At 39.9% G+C, this 25,220-nt stretch overlaps 1 protein-coding gene across 4 annotated transcripts in view; it reads left to right on the forward strand.

The window, feature by feature from the left end:
• TTBK2 (tau tubulin kinase 2) overlaps window positions 1-25,220 on the forward strand; it is a 107,149-nt gene that overhangs the window by 25,529 nt on the left and 56,400 nt on the right. For 3 of the 4 annotated variants that reach the window (XM_044436208.1, XM_044436210.1, XM_044436207.1), the window contains 2 exons: window positions 4,526-4,685; window positions 8,142-8,289. In XM_044436208.1, coding sequence (XP_044292143.1) covers window positions 4,617-4,685; window positions 8,142-8,289 — 217 coding nt within the window. In that variant the 5' untranslated portion in view covers window positions 4,526-4,616. Of the gene's footprint in view, window positions 1-4,525; window positions 4,686-8,141; window positions 8,290-25,220 lie in introns of those variants that run through there. The other variant, XM_044436209.1, reaches the window with a different exon arrangement.

Consider the following 25,220-nt stretch of genomic DNA (forward strand, 5'->3'; position numbering starts at 1 on the left):
CATGTTTATGAAGCGGTTGGGCTTTAAAATGTTGAACAAAACCTTATGTTTGGAGAAGAGCATTTGTTGTTCATAGCATTTAAGACATATCTTAGATGTGTGACACAAGCCCTTTAAAGGTAATAAGCACACTTATTTGAGAGTAGAAGGTACTTGCTCAGATGCTGAAGATGATTAGTAAAATAGCAATGGTCATAGCCTTATTGATTATAGGGGTGTGGTTTGTAAGGAACAATAAATTTTTCAGTAGCTTGGTTTTAAAATCATTGGAGTGAAAATAACTCCCATCAATTCTGTACTGTTGCACTGCACTAGGCATAGGTCTTTACAAATCCTATCTGTGCAGATAGTCTTTTAACTTTCATTTATCACTGCACATCAAGATTATAATAGGTGACTTTGAATGTTGCAAAGAACCTTTGCTTGCACATCAGAACTTCCCCCCTCTTCTGCCTTGTATCCCTGTAGCTCCCCATCTGCTCTAGAGAGTGCCCCAACGTACTGGAGCTAATTTGAGGGGGGACATGAGGGACTGCAGTGGGGAGAGAGAATCTGTTCCACTTATGGTTCCTGTTCCATTTATGGACAGACAATTGGATACATTCCAACATTATTTTCAATTAGCATGGCATGACCTTTATGCTTTTTTATTGATGCTTACTCACAAATCACTAACATTGAGTGACATTGTGATTACTTACAGGTAAACACAATTACAGCTTAAATTGTGTAAAGTTAAATAGAACAATACTTAATTTCTCAAATTATTTTGCTGTGATTGCTCTTTGAAAATGTCTTTGTAAGGAAGTGTAGAATTACTTCAGACTTACAAGGCTGAAAATGAATAACATATCTGGTATATTTTATATATTGTGCAATCTTGAGCACTTGCTGGCTCTTTGTATTTCATCCAACTACTGTGTTGAAATTGGTCATGTCAGAAACACACTTCATTGGAGAATGAATAGGACCCTTCTGGGTATTACTCAAATTTGCTGACATTTTATTTTATTTTTGCTAAATATTTTATGCATTTGAAGAATCAGTCATTTATTGGAGTCTAGAAATTATTTTATCATATTTTATGAAATTTTTATGCTGCTCAATATTTTCCAGATAGTTATAAAGATAATTTAAGACTATAAAGATTAAACAAATGCAAAAACTAAGAATAAAATAATCATAATACAAATTAGAATAAAACTATCAGCAGCAAAAAATAATTCAGCTAAGCTAAAAAAAACCTAAAAGGTTTTAGGATTAAGGGTGCAATCTAATGCATAATTAGGCAGAAAACAATCTGGCAGTTCCTAGTGACAGGAGTGCTGGGAGTTGTGGGATGGTTTTCTGATTAAATATGCATAGAATTTCACCCCTAAATGCTTAGGAAAATAAGAAGTCCTTCTTCTGATGCTGAAACTACAATTACATGGGTAAACTTCTCTGGGGAGCTTATTCCACAGTTGGGATTCCACCATAGAAAAAGGCCTTCTGCATAATAACTAACCATCATGTTTTCTGCGATAGGAATGGAGAAATAAATAAATAAATGGTCCAAGTAGATACAGATAATCTTGAGGTTTGGTAGGTATATGTGGGAAAAAGTGATCTTTCTGGTAATCCAGTTTAGTCTAATTAGAAATATTCTGGTGCTTGATTTTTTAAACTTTGTCTTATTGAGGATTCCTTGAAACAGTTCTGAAAGAAGTTTTATATTTGTGGGAGTAGAGTTCAGTTGGGGCCATATAGCACTTAGCCTGTTCTTATGCGATTGCATCACTTGAATACATAGCAGATGTAAAGAATTTTAACTATACTGGTACAAGATATTCTGTGTTACAGTACACCACCTTTGTACAAATACTTGGCACTTCATTTATAATTGAGGTATGCCAGGGTTTGAACTATCCTGTAAGAGATGTTCCCAAACCAGAATATGTGTATTTGTGAATGGCTACTTCTCCATATCAAGTGGAATTCTGACTAAATGTGTGCAGTTGAGCCCTCACTTGCACTCTCCTGTGAGAAGTTATTTGGCTTTCTGTGGTAGTGTGTTTATGTGGGTGTCAGAGGAAGCTCCTGTGTAGACATATTCCAGGGCAAAAGAAAAAAGCTTTTTCATAATTGGGAGAGGCTACTTGTTTGGTGTCACTTCTTCTCCTCTTAGGCATTAGATAAAGCAAGGGAGTTTGACCAGACAGATTCATGAAGAGCTTTGAAGTCCTTTGAAAGAGAGATTGAAGTAATAAAAAGCATCTGAAGCATTGCTTCCTTGGGCTTGATTTTTGTCTCTGTTTGTCTGGGGTTTTAAGTTAGTGAAGAGAAAACTTTCACAAAACAAGGTCTGAGCTTGTATTTCCTTGCTGCTGTCTCCTATGGAGACTTCCCTATACTTTCAGAACTGTAAGAATGAATGAGTGTACACTGTGTCCTAAATTAATATTAAAACAATAAAACAATCCCTAGGCTGGCAACATACAAAGCATATGTGCTTGCTAGTATTATTATCTGTCTGTCTATCCCACTCAACATCCAAAGTTCTCTGTGCAATGTACAACAATTAGTTCTCTGGATGCTGTACAACTTAATAGGCCATCTCATCAAAATAAATCTTGGTTAGGTGCTTCTAGACTATAGCCTGCTCAGAATTGCTGCTGGATTGCAATTGTTTAATTCTAGCTATGTGTGTTCTTAGCTCTGAACAGTCTAATCTGTAGCGATCTGTTTGTTCTAAATATACTAGGCTGTATACAACAGCTGTTGAAATGGATTTCCTTTCTCTTGTGTAGCCTCCTATATGCTTCCCAAAGCTGCTGGTAGAATGGATTCTTCTCTGTGCACCTCCCTGTGTGCCCCATAAATTTGCTTCAGGGTGGATGCTCTACAGCTGATTTGAGGAGTGGGCTGCAGGAGGGAGGAGGTGGAAAGAAAGTCTCATTGTGCAAACAGGTTTGCTTGTATAGCATAGGATGAAACTGACTCTTTATATACACTTTTTAAAAAATACAGAAATAAAAGTTATTTTTATGGAGAAAAAAGATTCCAAGTTTTAATAGAAACCTATGTTTGTTACAGTCACTTAACGTAAACCGCACTGCCTTCATTCCTTGTTTTTCTGATGGAGAGGCTTTGTCTAGAAACCCTTAAAGAGGCAAGAGCTTTTTTACAAATACAAATTCTTGTATTCAAATGAAGAAATTTCAGGATATCTGCTGGGCTTGTGGATGAAAGTGATCACACCTAAGTTACTTCTTTGGATGCTGGCTGCATTCTTTAGCATCAACTACTTGCAAAACAGTGGTTGAGTTAACCAGCATGTGCTGCACTGTTTTTTTACTATTTATTTACATACATTTTATAATAGCAACTGTAGTGTTTTCTTTTCTAATAGATTAAAATGAATAACTTGAAATAGCTTTGCTGATTCCTGGTTTTAGGTTTGTTATTATGCTCTTCGTAAGAGAGCTTGATATCTTTACTAACTAGCTATTTTTAAATATTGGGAATACTAAAAGAATGGTACATAAAATCTGGTGCTTGATTAGACTTTTTGTTAGAATAGTCATCCATAAATGCTGTAGGTGCTACAGAAATCTAAAATCATGGCTATAAATAGTACATGTAGTTCTTTCACACTCCTCTATGTGGAGGTCAAGCAAAGTCAGTATAATCCACAGTGAAGAATTATTATTGTGATTCTTCAGTCTTGAAATATCTTCGCTCTGTGGTTTCAGGAAATATGAAGACTGAATTCCTTGTGTCTCACATTAATGGGGAAGCAAGGGTCATTAAGGTCATTAACTGTAAAGCAGACCAAGTCTGGAAATATTATTTGTTGTAAAACAAATAATACAAGTCAAACACACGTAAAGTGCAGCATTAAATCATGGCAGAACCGATTGTTTGTTTGTTTGTTAGCTTATAACTGAAAGGCAATTATAAATTCTTCTCTTGCAAAGATGGGGAGTGGAGGTGATTTGGTAGTACCAAATAACCTTTTTTCTCTGTAAAACATGTTGACTAGCATAATCAATTTCTTTAGTAGTGAACTTAGTGACCCTGTGCCAAAAAGATTGGTTCAAAAAAAGAGTAACTAAGAAATAAAAAGGGAAATATCAGAAAGTTCCGGGGAAACTTGAGGAGCATCCTTTAAGATGGTAAACTTTACACTGAAACATTTTATTGTTGAACTTATTTGTATGAACAGCTGTATGTTTGAAATATTTAGATTGTGCCTAGTACACCAATATAACACCAAAAAAGAGAGCTGTCTAAACATTGTTAAGCATTACACAGGTTTTAATTTCAGTTGTCCTTGAGAAAACACAAAACTGTAAGCTTACTATTCACCCATAACCAAAAATTTAAGATATTTGTTTCAGAAAATCATTTCTATTTAAATGTTGCCATTCCCAGCTCAGCACTGTGAAGTTGAAAAGAACTAAATTGGAATAGGGTTAGGAAGGCTATTGTTTTGCTTTTGTTTAATTAGCAAAGTCTTATGTACTGCTGTTTGTTTCTATAGCCTCTGTTTAAATGGAAACCACTTCTGAGAGATGGATAGTCTCTACTGATGTAGACTTTGCATAGCAGCTGTACCATCTCAGGAGACTGCAATGAGTGGAGGAGGGGAACAGCCAGATATCCTTGGTGTGGGAATATTGGTCAAAGAAAGATGGAAAGTGGTGAGTATATTAAATCCTCTTTATTCTTCCCCTCATGCACACAGCTGATACATGAATACAAAAATGCTCAACCAATTTTTTTTAAAGAAAAATGCAAAAACTTCAACCAAAGAGAGAAGATGTAGCCACAAAATGTACCCTGTTTGTAGGAAATGGTCAAAGATAGTGGTACAGATTGGCAGTATCAATCACTGCTCACATACTAATGGGACCAAATGCTAGGACAATGAGAAGCTAGTACTTCTTGAAGCAACCCAAAATGAGCCAAGATGCTATTTTCTGGAACCAGGCAGATCAGCAGAGCTCATGTAAGATAGTTCTTAACTGACCTGTTGTGTTTCAGAAATGGGTGCTTCATTTGTTTCTGGGGTTGCTTTAGGAAGAACTAGTGGTTGGTCCTGTGTGTGGAACAATACAAGCAAAGGCGCAGTTGCATTATTGACCACTGCCATAAATAAGTATGTGTGCATGTGCACACACACGGTCTTACACAAATTTAAAAACAAAATAAATAAGTACACATATCAGCAGGCTGCTTGCCTATTTTTAAGTACATTTGTCTTCTCTGGAATGTTTTGAGTGTGCTTCTGAATCTTGACGTTGTACTGGTCTCCAGGAATGCTTTTAACAACATGCAGCAGTTGAAAGCTCTTCAGTTTTTATTGGTCCTTTGGGGCTGTTGTTCATATATACATTTTCAATATGAAATCCTAAAGTTTGTCGGCAAAAGCTGTTGTTACTGTGTTGAGACAATGTGGTAACTCCACTGGATATGTTCACACATCAGACCAACTTGGCAATAAACTACCCTGGCCCACAGTGTGCCTGACATAGATGAACTTACTCTGGATTGTTTAACCTTGCTCCTCTGCCTTCCTGCAGGTATCCCAGGAGCTTCTCTAGGAGGATAGAGTTGTCTCTTTGCCACAATCATGAGTAATTTATGGCTCAGTGTGGCTTTTTCCTTCGTTCAGCTTTTTTCCCTTCAGATTATGAAAACTGGCAATGAAGCAATCCCCTCTTTGACAGCTACTGACAGTTCCTTCAGAGCATCCCAGTGGCACTTTTGCTATGGATGTTTTAGGAAAAAAGAGAAGTCCCATTAGATTTTTATAAACATTTGCAGAGTTTTTATCTGCACGTCCATAATGGCAGATACTTGCAGTTGTGGGAATGGAACTCTTGAATGAGCAACATTACAGGGGGTTCCTACACTTCCTTGCCATTTTTAACCCATTGTAAATCCCACTTGAAAAATAGTGCTTTACCTTTGGCAACAAGTGCATATAATTTTTAAAATTGTTTTTGCAAATATTTGTTAATATTAAGAGATAAGATAATTTTAAAATGCTTGGCAACTGCAGGCAGCCCCTCCAAGATGATGTTGGGACTTGATGTCTAGCTTTTGTGACCTGAAGATTAAAAAAAAATTAAATGGAAAAAAAACTTGTTACAAGGCCAAAATAGTTTACAGCAGGAAATGGGAAAGCCAGTGCTAGCTGCTACCAAGTGCCATTTGAGAAACTGGGGAACCTGGCATGGGCAAGTACCTGATTCCTACTGCCCTTGCCAAAGAAGCCAGTAACAGGTGTCCAGTGTCCGTAATGGGGTTGGTTGCCTGAGTCTAGACAGCACAAGCATCCATCATGGATGCAGCAACCCATAGAACAGGCCATGGATTGAGGGGGCAGAATTCCTCTCAAACAGGCCACACTGTGCAGATTGGTTCAGGTTCGCATGATGCAAAAGCCCAGCATAGGTAGCAACTCATGATTAGTTGTTGTGTTGTGCAAATCCAATCAGTGAAAGGTTGTTGAAATGTGGGTTTTTCTGTTGTCTGAATTTGGCTGTGCTAACAAATAATGGCATGTAATCCACAAACAACCCATAGTTCACAACCTCCAAAACAACCTATAGATTTTCTTCATGGGTTGGTTGTTCATGGTTAACAGACCATGGTGTATTAGTATGGTTGAGTTCAGAACATGATACCCCATGTTTCAGCAACAAGCCACATTTTTCTAACAACCCATATTCAGCTCTTGAGTGTGGGTTATCACGTTGTTTGAACCCAGCTGTTGGCGTGTATAAGCTGCCAGGGAAGTTTAGTAGCATTTGGGAAGAACGTTATAGTTTAGTCCAAAATGTTACTGGCAGCAACTTCCAGGAGAGAAGGAATTGGGAATGTTATGTTGTGGGGGAAGCAGGTAGTCTAATCTGGATTCTCTCCCAATAGCTGAAGCTGTTCTGGAGTTTGGAATCATTTGGAGTAAACATAGCTGTTCAGTCTTCCCACTTGCCCCATGTTGGCAATATGTAAACACTCTGCCTAGCGACCAGACAAGGAAGCTGCTACTTGTACTGAACTTAGTGGAAGCAGTAGTTCACTTACCTTTCCCCACCCTAAGTGAAGCATTCTTTTTCACTTTATACTAGAGCTGGGGGATGTATGGCCTTCTAGATGTTTTTGACTCCATCACACATGACTTGTTGGCTGGGGAAGACAAGGTGTTTCAGTTCTACATTATAGAAAGACCACAAGTGTTCTAGTCCTGCTCTGCAGTGCCTCCACTATGAGTGTGGATCTGTTTTTCTTTAAAGCTTTGTGGGTAGGCTGCTTTCAGATCTGTGTATACTCTATGCTGCAATATATATTAAACTTTGTACTATTGAAGGATGAGTTCTGTGAATGGTAAAGATTTTCTAAATTAAGTATGAATTCATAGGACTTCAACAAATCCAGTCAATGAAATACTGATCTGAACTGTTAATCAGTTAAAGTACAACTGGAAAGCAATTTTTAAAAAGCTTTATACAGTTTGTTACAAGCAGTTTCACAGAAAAGGTGTGGGGATGGGAAGAGACAAGGGCTTCTAAGATATGAGGTATCCTCCATCCTCTTTCCCTCCTTGTTTTGAAGCACTGCAACAAGGTGGACAAAATTGTCTTGTGTTGTAATGTGGGAGGAGCAGGGGGATGAAGATAATTTTTGCTGCTTTTCCCATTCTGCACTGAATGGTCCTCAGCCTCCAAGTGCAGAGGCTTAAGAGCACTGAGGGTACAACCATTGGCTAAGCTTTATTTAAATCTGGTGAAAATCTTAAATTTAATGTGTTCTACTATCCATACTACTTACCATAATTCTAATTTTGTGTCTAATTGGAAATTCAAGATACTAGCATCCAGCTTCTACCCATTAGAAATCTTATTCACCCATATATTTACAGAAAATGTCCTCATATTGCATAGGATGTCTATTTAAAGATTTTACTGACATAATTTCTTATGCTGAGCTTCATAATCATACTTAAGGTCTGTAATAGATTAAAATTAGCTTTACATAGACAATGATAAAAACTAATATTGTAACAGTAATTTGACGACTAAATAATGTCCACTATATAGGCAAGTCAGTCCAAAACTTTGTACATTTATTAATATTACTATTTACCACAGCTGAAAAAGATTGGAGGTGGAGGTTTTGGCGAAATATACGATGCTGTGGACATGCTTACCCGAGAGAACGTTGCACTAAAAGTCGAGTCAGCTCAGCAACCAAAGCAAGTTCTTAAAATGGAAGTAGCTGTTTTGAAAAAGCTGCAAGGTAAGGTGGACAAAGGATTCTTGCACAGTGGATTGCTAAGCCTCGGCCACACATTCCTAAAAAGGAGAGATAAGATTTTTTTCTCTCTCACTTCTGTCTTTAAAGCTTGAGAAATACTAATGAAAAAGTTCAAAGTATCAAAGTGTGTTATATTGATTAGTATGGATGGTCAAATATGGGAAGATTTCAAGGAGTGCAGTCCCATATATGCCTACTCCAAAATAATCTCTTTGAGCTCCATAGGGTTTACTTACTCTCAGATAAGTGTGTATATTGATAATTATTGAAGTTAATGATGAACCTTAATCTGAAGCAAATGCAAGGAAAGCAAGTGCTTACTTAAGAGAGAGTATGTGAAGAAGATGGGGGGTGAACCTGTGTCTGTTGCTGTTAAGCTACACTCTTGGTAATTAATCATTATCCCTTTTGGTTGTAAAAATGGTTGGGCCACCACAAAGTCCTGTACAATGCCTGAGATTACTGTATATCTTACTACTCTCCCTGTCCTTTGCATATATCCTAATGTTTTAGCGTATTAGGCAAATTATCAGCTGAGTATCTGTGGTACTGTCAGGTTGTGTGGGAATATTCATTACTGATTGGATGCCCAGCTGTCTTTTATTTTCTTATAAGGTGGACAGCAGTAAGGTTTCTTTTTTTCTTCTGGAGTTGTGAAGACTTCTTTGGTTGTGTAAGAATTTGAATTTGTATAAGAATATAGGAAACCTCACAGGGTTCTTGTTGTGGGGATAAGATTGAGAGCAGGATGAGGGGAATGATGTAAGCCACCTTGAGTTCTTTAAAAAAGAAAAAGGTGGAATAGAAATCTAAGAAATAAATAAATGCTGTGCTTTTTTATAAACAGATTTTGGTGCCCATTTATTTAGGCATATTTCTTATGTACAAGACTATCATTGCTAGATATGCAACTTCATACAAACAGGTTGTAACACCATACAGATGGTAAATGTTTGATTATTGTAAAATGTTAGATTGGATATGTTCCTCATATACAAGTAGGAATAGCAGAATATTAAACCTATTTTTTGAAAATATGATAGTGGTTATATATAGTGTTGCTGAGTTTGTAAAAAATAATTTGAACAGTTAGGAATAAGGAACCTGACATTGTTGGAATGAACCATGGGGCTGGCATCTGAGTTGGACAGGTCACATGCATAGTGGTACATGCTGTATGTAAATATGCCAATACTTAGCCTACTTTAAGGCTACTTTTCAGGTGTCTGAAAACCAGATCAGTTTAACAAGTGTTGGCTGCTTGGTGTTGCTTTAGAAATTGTCCTTTGTTACTAAATATTAGCTAAATATCTGGAACAATTTTATATAATTTATATTTTATATTATTTTTCTCAGTTGCCTACATTGCTGTTATGCTTTGGTTTCTCTGCATGGCTTAAACCAATAAATATAACAGCATTCATTTTCTTGGGGATCTTTCCTTTTGGGTTTTTTTTTTAAAGATAGATTGGTGAGCTTCCTTCTACCTTGATTCAGAATGCGGTCAGCCCTTCTACACTTTCTCAGAGAATTTTTGAGAGTTCTGAGAAATCCTGGAAAGACCAGACACATTCCAAGTAATTGGTGCTCATTGGTACTGAATTTCTTTTCATGCTGCTTTTTGGTACTAGTTGGTGATTGGTACCCATGAAATACCAGTTGATATTTCCTTTCATGTTGCTTTTCTTTCCCTCCCTTTCCTACTTTTCCTAAACATACCTTTTAAAGAGGGGTAGGTGGACTATAGCTTTTGCCCTTCCATTTCTCCAAGATTTACATTTCAGCAGCACTGACGGGTAAGATTGCTCTTTGGTGAGGATTTAAAAACCCTGTTCAACTGCCACTTTCTGGGAACATTTATAATAGAAGTCTTCATTGTCAAAGCCTTGGGGCCAAATGAAGACCTTAGGAGCAGCATCTGTGGTATCATCACCTCCATATTTACTGGTGGTGGAAGGTGAATATTGAGCATATGGGAAGGGAAGATGGCAGGGGTAGCTTGGAATGGTGTGGAGCATGTTTGCAAGCTGAGATAAAGTTCAGAGGACTTTTAGCTTTGATTGTAAAAAGCTATTTCCAAATTGCTGCAGTGTATTTTCCAAGCCATCACTATCTAGTTCTGAAACTGATCCACGTAGTTATTGGTTATTTGCAAAGAGTTGGATCTGTGTTTGTGAACAGCTGTATAACTTAGTATGCCTCCCAGGACTATTCAGTTTTGATTAATATAAACATAGATAAGTGGTGTAACTGAAGCAAAAACAAAAACTGAACTTAATTAACTTTGTAAGTTTGTTAGACATATTTATGGTTGCTGTCAATTGGTAATGACATTGTTTATGCTTAAAGCTAAAATATCTGTATAACAGAGGAGTAAAACTTAGGTCCACTTTTGTATTATATTAACTTTCACCAACAGAAAAGCAGATTGTTACATTCAACCCAATATGTTAATCCCCTTTTCCCTCTTTGTTCTGTAGTGTGCTTTTTCTTTTTGCATCACTTCAGGTTTGAATTCCTTTCTCTATTAACCCTTCCAACTTTTCTGTCTTCATTCTTTCTGCACCAGTACAGTGCTGCATATATCTCTCACTTGCTGTCTTTTTGTTTCGATTGCTTTGTCCCATTTGCTTCAGTGGGATATTTAAGTACATGGGGTTAAATCCAATAATGTCATCTACTAATAGAAATGCTTCCATCAGTGGAACTGGGGTCAGTTTGTCTCTCTCTCTCATTCTCTCATTCCATTTGCCCTCAAAATCCATACCAGTTGGCCAAAAAACTGTACAGTTCAGATTCTTGGGTAACATAGAGGGCTGCAGTGGGAAGAGAGGTAGAGAAATGTTAGAAATGACTGAATCAATGAATCAGTATTATTTACTTTTTCTGTGCACTCTCAAAGAAGGAATCAAGTGAGCATCTTGAAACTTTAGCTTTTTCAGGTGGAATTGTAGGAGTTAAGTGATGTGTAAGTAAGATTAGCTTACACAGAAGACTAATTTGGTGATACTCAATATAGCGGTACACTGTAGAATTAAAACATAACTGCTATTTTAGTATAAATATATTCTTTCTTCTCTGGTCCTCCTTTTTAAGTTTGTAATGGTTCTTGTATTTATTTCTTCATGCCATGTGATCTGTAATATAATATGAATAGTAAAGCTTGTAGCAATGTTTCAACACTTAAGAGTTTTTTTTATATTTCTTTACAAGCTGCTTGCTCCATATGGTTTGTATTATGTGTATGTGTTTACCATATATAGATTTTGTGAGATTATATATGTAATGGCATACATGTAAGTGTACATCTCTTAATAATGGATAATAGTGATTCCCAAACCCTTTTGGTCATGGAAACTTTCTGAAGACTTTTTTCCCCCATGGAACCCTAACTCTATCCCTGATTATTACCAAGCATTGTGAACCCACAGTGTTCTTCCTTCATTCATCTGCTCCTGTTGCCTGAGTGCCTTGCATAACATAATAGGTTTGGGGAAAACATTTCAAATTTAGCAAAGGAATAAAGCGATTATATGGTGATATCCCAAATGAATTCTTTTGATTATTCCCAACTCTACGCAGTAGAGTCCTAGGAACCAAATGACATGATGCATTTCCTGTTTGCTGCTTGGATGCCAACTGACAATAGTTGGTCTAGTGTGGTTTCATTTTAAAATTTGTTTTATATTTGATTTTTGAGATTTTTCATGGAACACCTACAAAACCCTTGCAAAACCCTAGCGTTCTGTGCAACACAGTTTGAGAACTGCTGCTGTAGACTAGAAATAACCATTTGCAAGTAATTATAAAATTATAAAAGTAATTCCAGTTCTAAACTCCTTTTTGTACTTAAGAGATGGTATGGAGACTGATGAGGAACTATCATTGGTGGAAATAAATTGTGTATTTTTTCAGAATTAGAATAGTTGTGAGGACGATGTGTGTCTTAAGTTCTATTCTGAGAATCACATCTACTTTTAGAAGAGTTGAAAGCAATGCCACAATGTATGGTTATCACTCCAAGAATCTCAGATGAGATAGAATTAAGAAAAGCCTCCAGGGAATGGATAAGCCCATACATAGCAGGCAGGCAGGTACACAAGCTTATGTAGTTATAGAGTTCTGATTGCCTCCTTAAAGTTATGCATTAGTTTTCTTCCCTGTCCATCTAATGTAATGACTGCCTTTCCCTCCCTCTCTTTGCTTTTGTTCATGCAAGAAAATGTTCCAGCATGCATTTCTATTTATGAATTCCTTCTGAAGTTCATTTTCTCATAAAATATGGAGCTGGCATGAATATTGTAAAATAGATTTGTCATATAGATAGATGATAAGATGTTTTTAGCATTAGCTGTGAAGGTTTTAGTCCCAAGAGTGTGTTCCTCCATTCAACAAGTTGACCTCTACCAAATTTTGAATAGTGATGCAAGATAAGAATGAAGAGGCAGATTAAAGTATCTTTAATCAAGCTTAAACTACATGAAGCTTTCAAGTCTTTCTTTATAAAATGTAATCTTCATATAGGGGCTTCTTATAGAGAGCCTTTCTTACTTGCAATGTCTCTTTCTCTCACTCTCTTTGTGGGTCTTCACTTTCTATTTTTTCTCTAGGGCACTCTTGTTTGCATCTATTTTGTATTTATGTGGCGTTAATGCACTGTACCAGTTCTATAGCCTTTCTTTTCTTCCTCTCATCCTTCTTAGGTAGACATATTTTAATGTTCCTGCCACTTTCTGTAAGTTCTACAATTTCATAACTATGGCCAGATCCAAAGAATTGCACAACTCAGAATTCTGCACTTTGCGGGAGGGAGGGCCTTTGAGCTTTCACTTCCCAGATTTCAGGTCCCATGCTGTCCAAGAAACATATTTTCAAATTGAAGAACCATTTAAATGTTAAGGTGTGTCATTGCAGCAATGTATGCTGTTCAAAGAGTCAAAATTCTACCAGGTATCAGTGTATGCTAATAATAATTGTCTGGATCCTGTCTTGTGCCTTTTGATATCCCTTTTTAATCCTGGTAAATCTTACCTGCCACTCAAATCTTTGTTACTGAGCTTTGTGTTACATTAACTTGCTCATCGGTTATCTCTTACATTTTCACACCTTACCACCTTTGCTTGCCCAACAAGTTCAAGATCTACAGAAACTTCTTGTCCATTTCTGTTTACCTCTCTCAACCTTATTCTCCTCCAGTTATTTGATTTGCTGTCCACTTTCAGTTTTTCTCAGCTCTAATTTTTACATCCTTGCCATTGTGTTCATCTTCTGACTGTTCTTAAATGCCAAGCTTCTGTCTGTCTGTCTGTCTGTCTGTCTGTCTGTCTGTCTGTCTGTCTGTCTGTCTTTCTTTCTTTCTTTCTTTCTTTCTTTCTTTCTTTCTTTCTTTCTTTCTGCTTTCAGTTTAATGCATACCTATGGAACAGACTCAAAACACATTTTCCTATTATATATTTGCCTCATTCTCTACTCTGTTTCTTTTAAAACTGCTTTACCATTCTAGTGGTTACTGTTATTTTGTCAACTTTTTGTTTCTTTTTGTGTTAATTTGATCCTATTTGCTGACATACAGTTAAATTGCTGCTGCTACTTGTTCTTCTTCATGATCTCAGCTGTCCTAAAACTGGATTTTGCACTTCTGCACAGATGACCTCTGGAACACTTTAAACCTTTAGGGAGCTGAGACACTTGTTATTTCTTAAAGAAAGAGAACATGCCTCTCCATGCATGCTCTAATGGGTGGCCTCTTATTACATCAGCAGCATCAATGCAGATGTTCTCAGAATTTTTCTGGTTTCTTCCCATTTCTGCCAAAATTTCTGCCTAGCTTGGCAGTTAGGGAACCTTTTTTAAAAAATTCTAGATAAAGTTGTACATTTTTAATATCCTTGGAGCAGTACAATTCTTTCCAATTGTCTGCACAGCTGTGGTGTGACAGACCATTTTTAAAAATGTTGGAAAAGGCAGTATGGGAAAGTCATCAGAGATTCCCTGGCCAACTGGGCCAATTCCTGCCCAGAAATTCCCTGGTTCCTCAATCCCAGGACCAGACACATGACAACCCCAAGTCTGGGGAACAAAACAAGTTTATTAAAAGGATAAAATATAGGGGTGGAGGATGCTAAAACAGTACTGCTAAAAAGGATAAAATAGGATAAAATGGGGAAGGGGAAGTTGGAAAGCAGCAATTTAACAATTTACAGCCAACCAATCACTCCCAATCCTGGGTCTCCTTGAGCCACCTGGACACAAAGCAACAAAGCTAACTATTTGCTAAGTAGAGAGAGTACAGAAAACAAGCAGCCAACCAGAACACCTGAAGAGGAATAAAGAACTTTGCTGTTCCCTGGCTTATAAATCTTCTGATCTGTGGGGAAATGGCTCATCTCCCAGTCCTGGGGCCAAGCATTTGTTCCAGGTGTTGGTCATTAGCAAGGCCATAATTTCTGGTAACTCCCAAAAGTCCATTACAAAGGGAAGGGACTCCCCAGATTTTGGGCACCAGATACCCACTGAGCTGACACCTGAATTTATAAAATTTGCCCCTTACAATTTTAAGCCTTTGTTAAACTCTCCGGCAGCCAAAAAGCATGTTAACATTACACAGGTGTTCTAAAATGATTTTTTTATCATTTTGTCTAGATAAAATGGTTGTCTTAGATTTTCTTACCCCCAACTCCCTCCTACCCCTGGAAATTTGTTATCTTCTTTAGTGTGTTCTCTGTTATTCAGATCTCAATTTAGGATAAAATGGTACCCTGGGCAAAATATTGCTTTGTTGCTCCAGCCCTGTGGTCAGCTTCGAGGGGCCAACCAGAAGGTTTGTGGATCCTGGTACTAGTGTGTTTCTGGGGACAGGATGGCTGCTGCCGCTGCCCCCTACAAAGTTGTCATATGTGTGCAAAGCTGGGGACCACATGCAAGAATCATGCATAGACTACATGGACGTATTCTCACGTCCAGTTCCTCCTTGCCCTGGGATCAAATGGAATGATACTGTTCTTCATTTTAGTTTTACATGTTTTCTGGTATAGCAGGCTGCTGGCTTCTGTGCAACCAATTAATGAAGGTTTCTTTATGAGTTTGTGACAAGAATATGCTTCCTGCTGTGCCACCAAACCTTCCTTAAAGCCTTTTCTGTTAGTTCTCTTCTTTCACCAAACTCAATAAGTGGGACTACTCTGGGCCAGCCCTGAGCCTGCATGACCAATCTTATCTCTTTTGCTGCCAGACATAAAATTTTTATCTTAAATGAAAGTTTAGATTCCCTTATACTTGGGCTGCAGGCCTAGGTAATAAGAAGGACCATCACTTCCAGCCTTTCAAGTTTACAGTTTACAGCTAGTTTAAGCTTCAGATTTATCATTTCTTCTTTCTCTTTTATGACTATGTAAATTGTTTACTTAATCATGACTAGGAAGACTTATGTCACAATTACTTGTGGAGATTCAGTGTCATCTTACCCGATAATATACAGTTTCCTATTTTTATGAAAACCTTCAAAAGCATTCTTAGTATTTTATTTAACAGGGTGGAAGGATCAGGACAAGGATAATAGTATGCCCAGGAATGGAGTGTTATTTTATGGAATCCTGGGGCAAATTGTCTTTTTCATGCCCCTTCAGGTGCATATGTAGCTCTCAAAACACAACTGTTATGGAGTTGTGGGTTTATAATTTTTTATTTTGCCAAGTGCACACACAAAATGACTCCAACTACAAGTTGGATTCCAGTACTCCCTCCTCAGCTACAAGAAATAGACTCTTGGTTGCAATGGTATAATTAGTTTTAAAGGAACAATATCATTAAATACTGCAGCCTCACAGGTTGTAATGCCTTCTGTCTTCTTCAGTTGCTGCTTTTTCTTTAACTTTGAAAATGACCATTGTTCCCAAATTACAAGTAACTGCTTTGCATGCCAATCAGTTCTGTAGCACAAGTGAAGCTAATACTAGGACACCATCTACTAAGGGGGGTATATAGAAGTGGCTTGACTAGATGTAAAAATATCTTCCCAAAAGCTGTGTGGAGCTCAGAACATAGAATGCAAAGCACATCAATAGAGCTAATTGTCCAAAGATGCAAGCAAGCTGAAGAGGTTTCTTCAGCTTTCTAAAACAGAGGTATGACTGTGGGACTGGGAGTGCTTGGCAAGGGCAATGTAGATAATCTAGTTTTCATTAATGTAGAAGATGGTAAGAACTCTGTCTTCAGTGAGAGGCCTGCTGAAATAGAAGAAACCCCTTTCAACCCCTTTGATTCTGCACTGTGGCCAAAAGTAATTATAGTTATATTTCTAGATATAATGGTTGTTCTTGCCTTTCTTCTACCACTTTTTCCAAGCAGACCAGGACACAGGCTTTCTAACTAAAAGGCTTTATTGAGAGGTGGTATAGTGATTGGAGTGTTGTGCTGGGGACCTGGATTTTAGGGAAATGGAGCAGAATGATAAAGAAGTTAATTTGAAACTCAATACCCCTTATTCCTACCAAACTGAAAGAGACAAACCACAACTTCAAGGTGGATCTTTCTGCTTAAGGGTCAATTGATTGGAGCGTCTGACACTTTCAACTGGGCTGCCCTCTTAACCTGATGCTGTATCCTTAGATTAATGATGTTAAGTCTACCTCCTCCTTGTTTAGCTCATTAAACTTTACCACAGAACTTCAAACCATCTGATTCTCAGTGACAGCTTGGCTTAACTCAGGTTCCATTGGCTTTGGCATTTCAGCTATGACTTCTCACCCCACCTGTCCATCTGAACCAAAACATGTATCTACAACTTTTGAAGGCTCATATATAGGATGAGTGGGCCTAGTCTGTACCATGTGTTCCAGTAAATTCAGTGGGACTGATGATACGGTCTTTCTTCCACATGAGAACTAATGTCAGTTCTGAAAACCTTTGGCGGAATGTGTTTAGTCAAGGGTGAGAGGCTGAAAAGGTTCTGGATTGTCTTTTTCAAAACTACCAACAAAGTTTATTTGCTCCTTCTGTAAAATATTTCCAAGTGGTGCCTTTGCCATTGCTACTTTTTCACCTGGAAATACCAGAACCACACAGTGGAAATGTTTGAGTGGCATCTAAAGAGGCATGAGAAGTTACCAAAACATATTTTAAGTGGATAGAAAGAGAATCTAAGTTTAGATTGAACAAGTGCATTGAGGGAAAGCTTCAGTGGATTATAAAACAAGAAATTCAGCATTGGAAAGGTGTATTCAGACTTCTAATTGATGTTACACTGGTTCTTTTGTCCTCCGTTCAGTGGTGGCAGATACTGAAAGACAACTTGGGCAGGTTCACTGTGAAGTCACTGAGTGGCACCTGCTCAGAAAGTTGTGTGGACAATGCGAAGCCACTTTGATATCAAACAAAACTTCATGATAGAATTAGCATGGGCTGTCCCACTTTCACTTTGTGTGAACTTTCCCACATTGGAGGAATTCAAGAGACCATTGAACAGCTGTCTGTCAAAGACATTTTAATGTGGAGTCCTGCACTGAGCAGGGGGTTGACTAAATGGCCTTATAGAGCCCTTCCAACTTTAATTTTCTATGATTCTAGCAGAATTTCTTCAAGCAAATGGATATCCTTGGTATGAAGCACACTGCACAGCCTTCAGGTTCTTGATATTGGGTTGGGGTCAGAGCAGCCTGTGCCTCTGCTGCTCTGACCCCAACCTGGAGACAAGGGAGGTTTACTGCCTGCCGGGCGCACATATCCGGCATGTGAAGGACAGAGTGGAGCATCTTGTTCGCTCCGGGGGTCACCAGCCGCTCCTGGTGATCCATGTGGGCACAAACGATGTGGCCAGGCAGGGTGTGGTTGAGACCACCAGGGACTTTGAGGCCTTGGGGAAGAAACTCAGGGAGCTGAAGGCCCAAGTGGCCTTCTCGTCAATCTTACCTGTCCGGAGATTTGGGCCAGGAAGGGACAGGAGGACCTCCGAGGTGAATGACTGGCTTAGGGTGTGGTGCCAGAAGGAACGCTTCGGGTTCCTCGACCACGGCACTCGTTTTCTTGCCAATGGACTTCTGGCAAGGGACGGGTTACACCTCACGAGGATGGGGAAAAGGTCCTTTGGAGATGCTCTAGTGAGCTTCGTCCGGAAGACTTTAAACTGAGCCGGGGGTGGGGTTCAGGCCCCCCAGTAATGTGCCTGCACTGGACAAGTGTGGGAGGAGGATCAGGGCTCTGTGAGCAGGGTTTTAGAGATACTGCAGGGACTGACAGGACTCCTACAGAGAGGGGCCAGGTATCAGGGAGGATAGGAAGAAGGAGGAGGCTGGGAACTCCAAGGAAAGAAAGTGGTGGGAAGGAGTTGAGGTGCATGTACACCAATGCTAGGAGCATGGGTAATAAGCAGGAAGAGCTTGAAGCTCTCCTGGGAATAGGAGGGTATGATCTGGTGGGAATCACAGAAACTTGGTGGGATGAAAGGCAAGTCTGGAATGTGAACATAGAAGGGTATCACCTTTTTAGAAAGGACAGAAAGGGAAAGAGAGGTGGGGGCATGGCTTTATACGTCAGGGAAGGGATAGGATGCAGTGAGATAGAATGCAGCACAGATGGGGATTCGGTAGAGGCAGTCTGGGTGAAACTTAGGGGTTTTGACAGGGAAAGAGACCTGACAGTGGGGGTATGTTATTGCCCTCCAGGTCAACTTGAGACCCTGGATGATGTCCTAACAGACCAGATTCTAAGGATATCTCAGGGGAGAGACACAGTAATTATGGGAGATTTCAATCTCCCGGATATTACTTGGGAGACTCACTCGGTGGTGACAGCCAGGTCACGTCACTTCCTAGAAGCTATAGAGGGAGGGTTTTTCACACAGAGGGTCCAAGAGGCGACAAGGGGGGGAAACATCCTTGACTTGGTCTTGACCAATAGGGAGGAGCTGATAGATGAAGTACAGATTAGGGGAGCTCTGGATGCGAGTGATCACTCCATCCTTTGCTTTGAGATCAGGGGACTGGGGATGTGCAGCAGGTCGAGCACTAGAAGCTGGGACTTCAAGAGGGCCAACTTTGGCCAACTGAAGGCCAGACTGCGGAAAGTCTCCTGGGATAGGTTACTGGAAGGTAAGCGAGTTGAGGAGGGGTGGATAGCACTCAAAAGGGAGGTTTTGGAGGCGCAAGCCTTGATGATACCTCTAGTCAGTAAGGTGGGGAGGCGGAGGAGAGTGCCGCCATGGATGCGAAAGGAGGTGGTTAAAGGGATTAGACGAAAGAGGAACCTCCGTAGGAAATGGGTACTGGGGGAAATAGACAAAAGGGTATACTGGGGGGAGGAGGCCCCTTGCAGAAGGATTCTTCGCAAAGCTAAGGCTGATTACGAGCTGAGACTTGCCAAGAATATCAAGAGCAACAAAAAGGGCTTCTTTCAGCATGTAAATAGCAAGAGGAAGGGGAGACAAGTGGTGGGACCACTAAATAAGGAGGAAGGAGATCCAGTGGCTCATATGAGGGAACAGGCACAGATGCTAAATGACTATTTTGCCTCTGTGTTCTCCCCAAAGGAGGATGGGGGATATTCGCATAGGAGATTAGATGAGGCTGAGAACTTAGGGGCACAGATTAGAGTCACCCCCCTTGAAGTCGAGGGGCTCCTCAGGGCATTGGATATTACAAAGGCACCAGACCCTGACGGGTTACACTTAGAGAGTTGGCAGGGGTTCTCTCATGCCCACTGGCCTCTGTTTTTGAGACCTCATGGAGAACAGGTGAAGTTCCAGAGGACTGGAGGATGGCATCATTGGTCCCAATTTTCAAAAAGGGTAGTAGAAAGGACATGGGGAATTATAGACTGGTTAGCCTTACGTCCATTGTAGGAAAAACAATGGAAAGGCTCATAACAGAGAGAGATCTAGTGATGCTAGATAGGGAAGGGAGGCTGACAGCCGCACAACACGGCTTCCGCAAAAACAGGTCCTGCCAGACAAACCTTGTGGAATTCTATGACAAGGTTTTGAGATGGCTAGATGGAGGGGATGCAGTGGATGTGGTATACCTGGATTTTAGCAAGGCCTTTGACAAAGTACCCCATGATATCCTGGTGGAGAAACTGAGGAGTTTTGGGATACACCAAAGCACTGTCCGGTGGATTAGGGCATGGTTGACTGACCGAAAGCAGAAGGTAACCATTAGCGGGGAATCATCGGGATGGCGGCCAGTGACAAGCGGGGTCCCCCAGGGCTCTGTCCTGAGGCCAATCCTGTTTAATCTTTTCATTAACGACATGGAAGAAGGGGTGAACAGTCTGCTGATCAAATTTGCAGACGACACTAAAACTGGAGCAGTGGCCACAACTGAGGAGCAGGTACTCCAGATCCAAAAGGATCTGGACAGACTATGGAAGTGGGCAGGAGACAACAGGATGGCGTTCAATGTGGATAAGTGCAAGGTCTTGCAGTTGGGGCATAGGAATAGCTGTCATAAGTACAGGTTAGGTGACAAGTGGCAGCACTTGTGAAAGGGACCTTGGGGTACTGGTTGACTGCAGGCTAAACATGAATCAGCAGTGTGATGCGGTGGTCAAGAGGGTGAAAGCCACCCTTGGTTGCATAGCCAGAAGTGTGGCTTCTAGATCAAGAGAGGTATTACTACCAGTCTACACAACTCTGGTGCGCCCGCAATTGGAGTATTGTGTTCTGTTTTGGGCCCCTCATTACAGAAAGGATATAGCCAGGTTGGAGTCAGTGCAGCGTAGGGCCACAAGGTTAGTGGCCGGTTTGCAGGGGATGCTGTATGAGACGAGACTGAGGGAACTGGGTCTCTTCAGCCTGGAGAAGAGCGGACTCAGAGCGGATATGTTGGTGACATACAGGTATGTGAGGGGATGTCACATGGAGATGGGTAGAGACCCATTCTCCCCTGCAGAGGAAGGCAGGACACGCTCTAATGGAGCAAAGCTCAGGGAGCCAAGGTTCCATTTGGATGCCAGGAAGCACTTCCTGACAGTCAGGACCCCGAGGGTGTGGAATGGGCTTCCACGAGAGGTCATTGAGGCCCCATCGGTGCAGGTATTCAAGGATAGGCTGGATGTCCACATGGTGGGCATGTCGTGAGCGGAGCCGGCTGGTGCCGGAGATCAGACTAGATGGCACGGGAGGCCCTTCTGACTTGCTCTGTTTCTATGATATTAATTGTATTATGGCCCAGCATGCTTTTCCACATGAATATTGCAAAGAAGGCTATGCAGCGCCTTACAGCGGAGATGGTAATGGCTGTCTTCCTCTTAAAGAAATGTGTGGAGTTTATACAGGCAGAGGTGGTTATAGCAAAAGAAGTTGCAGACATCCTTGATGCTGATTCTGTGTTTGAGGCATCTCCACATAAACACTGCAAGAAGAAGCAATTTGAATAAGAGAGTCAGACTCATGAGAAATGCAGTAGCCCAGAAGAAACTCTCAGGTGAGAGTTCAACAATCTTGCTGACTGTGCTCATGATGCAACTGAAGAGCAATTTGAGCACCTTCATGGGAATATATGTGGAATTTTGTACAGCTTTAAAAACCTATGAGAAGAGACACTTAATACCCACTGTATTGGTCTATACAGGGCTCTTCCTGATGGCAGCTACTTCATCACTGAAGATGCAGCCTTTCTTTTGAACTGGGCCATCACTACTTTCTGCTTCCTAGAAACACAGAAACAGAGCAAGTCAGAAGGGGTCTCCCAGGCCATCTAGTCTGACCCCTGTCTCCAGCCAGCTCCACTCATGACGTGCCTATCTTGTGCATGTCCAGCCTATCTTTGAACACCCTCACTGATGGGGTTTCAACCACCTCCTATGGAAGCCCATTCCATACCCTCTGGGTCCTAACTGTCAGGAAGGACATCCTGGCATAAAATTGAACTTTGGTTCCCTGATCTTTACTCCATTGGAATGTATCTACTGATAGACAGAATGAAATTGGTCGCAGCTGTTGACCATGGAAACCAAGGGGTTCTTTTCTCTTTAAAGGAACTATTTAGTGCTTTTGAAACATGTGCACAGAATAGCTGGGTACTCAATGAGGAAAAATGGAAGGCCTATTAATACAGTGGTACCTTGGCTCATGAATGCCTCAGTTCATGACCAAATTGGGTCGCGAACAGAAATTTTGGAAAAACTTAGCCTCAGGTCGCGAACTCCGCATTGGGTGATGACCACAATCACAGCCATGTTCCCGCATGAACATGATTGCAATCATGACCATCTTCCCTGCTCGTGGTCGCAGACAGACCTGTGGTCACTTGCTATGAAGCTTATTGAATAATGGCTCCAAAGAAAGTGCAGAGCAAGCATGGTGGTTAAAAAAAATGTGCAGAGCAGTAATGAAGGTGACAACAATATGCAGGTTTTTCACCAAAATTGACCCTGCAGCTAAGAGACAAAGGAGAGAGGAAACCCCTGAAAGAGATCTCTCCAATGTCCTTATGGAGGGGGAGTCTCTCTCCAAACAATAACCTCCCCCCCACCTGTGTTAGTGTTCTCTACTGTACTGTACTTTGTTACTTTGTTGTTCTTTGTTACTCTGATTCAAATTTTTTGTGATTAAAAAATATTTACAGAACGGATTAACCTTATTTACATTGAACCTTATGGGGAAATTTGACTTGGCTCGTGACCAAAATCAGCTCGTGACCATGTTCATAGGGGTCAGAATGGATTAACCTTATTTACATTCAACCTTATGGGGAAATTTGACTTGGCTCACAACTGATTTGGGTCGAGACTAGAGTTGTGGAACGGATTAAGTTCGTGAGCCAAGGTACCACTGTATAAGGAAGTTTTGGATAAATATTCTTGATGAGTTTTGTCAGTTTTTGGTGGATCATTGTCTGTTGACCTGAAGGATATTTTATTTTACATATCTATTTGTCCAACATGTTGAAAGTTATTTAGCTAGCTTTAATATCAGTCATAAGGTAATGTCTTCCTCTTTGGTTAGCATCAAAAGTTTTCACAAAAATTGTGGTGGTAGTGATTTTGATTCATTGTGTAAACAGGAATAGTGGTTTTCTGGGTGACAGACTATGATGGCAGATTAATGCTCAGGTATATTGAGCAAACTAACAATCAATCATCTTCCTTGACTTTGTTGTCTACACAGGCAAATTTCATCTGATCACAACCCATCGCCTTCCATTGTAGACTTGTTTCACTGCCTTGGAATTAACTTGTTGCAGTTAGAACTTTCTGCTCAGATTTTCTTCATCTGAACAAATGACTCTGGCTTCCACTGAATAATGTTGTTTTTTCCTATGCCTTCTTCAACATGAGGCTGTTATATTTCTGGATTTTCTTATGCTTCTAAGCTCAGTGGGCCTATGTAACTCTCCCAAGACCATTGTTTATCTTCCAAGTACTGTATTCCTATGTCTGTGGAAATTGTCTTCAGACTTCCAGAGTTCTCTTTGTTTTTTCCTCTTCTACAGTACTTCCAACACATGTGTTCATTGGGATTGGAAGCTCATTGGGGACATAATGCAAGATTAAGAACTTGGGGTGGTAGCTGTGGAATGAAACCTAATACTTTCTTGCTTTAGCCGATAGTGACATACATCTTTAGGATTCTGACTGCAATCATACAGGCTGCAGCCAACAGTGTGGCAAGGTACCACAGCTAGATGGAAAGATACAGTTCAGGCACATTATGCATCCAGTCTGTGCATCCAATTCAAACAACTCTGGACTAAAAAATCCAAATGCTACCAGAGGTGTTAGTGGGTTCCATTGGGTAGTGAAGAAATAGATTGCCAAATGAATACAACAGCATCTCTTTTCCAGTTTGGAGATACCTTTCAAATCTTTTGATAGTCCCCAGAACATCAAATTCAGAACACTGTGCTGCAGAGCTGATAAAGTTTAAGGGCCCCTGGAAGTTCAGTTTATGAAAGTGTGGATGGGATGTTTGCAGTATTTTTCTCTTTCTAATACTAGGACTATTCCAGTCATTAGAAGGTGGAAGTTGTCTAGTCTGAATGTTCTATGACAGCCAAATACAGTGTGGTTCGTTCAATTCTTTTAGCTTTTCATTATTTCATAGTGACATTTATTATGAATGTAGCTGATAAAATGGCATCAGGTTGGTGTACAGCAATTTAAGACAATAAAACCTTAAAAATAAGTACATTAAAATTGCATAACATTAAAGATCTGTATAATTCAAATTACTAAACTAAGAAGTTGTCTTCACACACTTTATAAAAGATGAGAGTGGGTGGTAATGGTAGTTCTTGAGAAAGCGGTTCCACAGTTTGGAAGCAGCTCAAGAGAAGGCTCTTTTGCAACTGCCTGGCAAATGGGATCAAAGAGCACTCTTATCCTGCAAATCTGATCCTTTCAAGGAGCAATATATACTTTCCAGAATATATTGAATATATTGTCAGGACTTTCTGTTGACCAACACACTCTGACCAGCAGGCTTAAAATACTGGGAGATATTACTATATAAGAATGTGTGATTAATTATATAGCAAACCTTCTTATGTTAGCTATGGTTAAAATGTATTTATTTATTCATTTATAAAATTTGTATGCCATCCATTACTTGCGTCTCTGGATGGCTTACAACATAGATCAAAATAAAATAGATAAATTGACAATTCCACTCTGACTGCAATTAATAAAATACAAACAGTAAAATCCAATTCCCATTCAAAATATTGGACATGGGACTATATTCTCCATGTATGAGGTTACAAAGAAGAATAGCACAATAGAACCTGTTTAATTTCACGCAATGAATAGAGGGAACAGAAAAGTCACAAACCAAAATGAACTGGAAAAGATTATTTTCCAGTCCAAAAAGCATGAGTAAAACCCCTCAACTGGGACTCCCTTAGGAGATTTTGAGGTAGAATGTTGTTCCATCTAATGTTCTATCTTGAGTGACAGCTGTTTTTGCCTCACATTGGCAGTTG

The sequence above is a fragment of the Varanus komodoensis genome, unplaced genomic scaffold (assembly GCF_004798865.1).
Source record: "Varanus komodoensis strain SLA01 unplaced genomic scaffold, ASM479886v1 scaffold3, whole genome shotgun sequence".
Classification (NCBI taxonomy): Eukaryota; Metazoa; Chordata; class Lepidosauria; order Squamata; family Varanidae; genus Varanus; species Varanus komodoensis.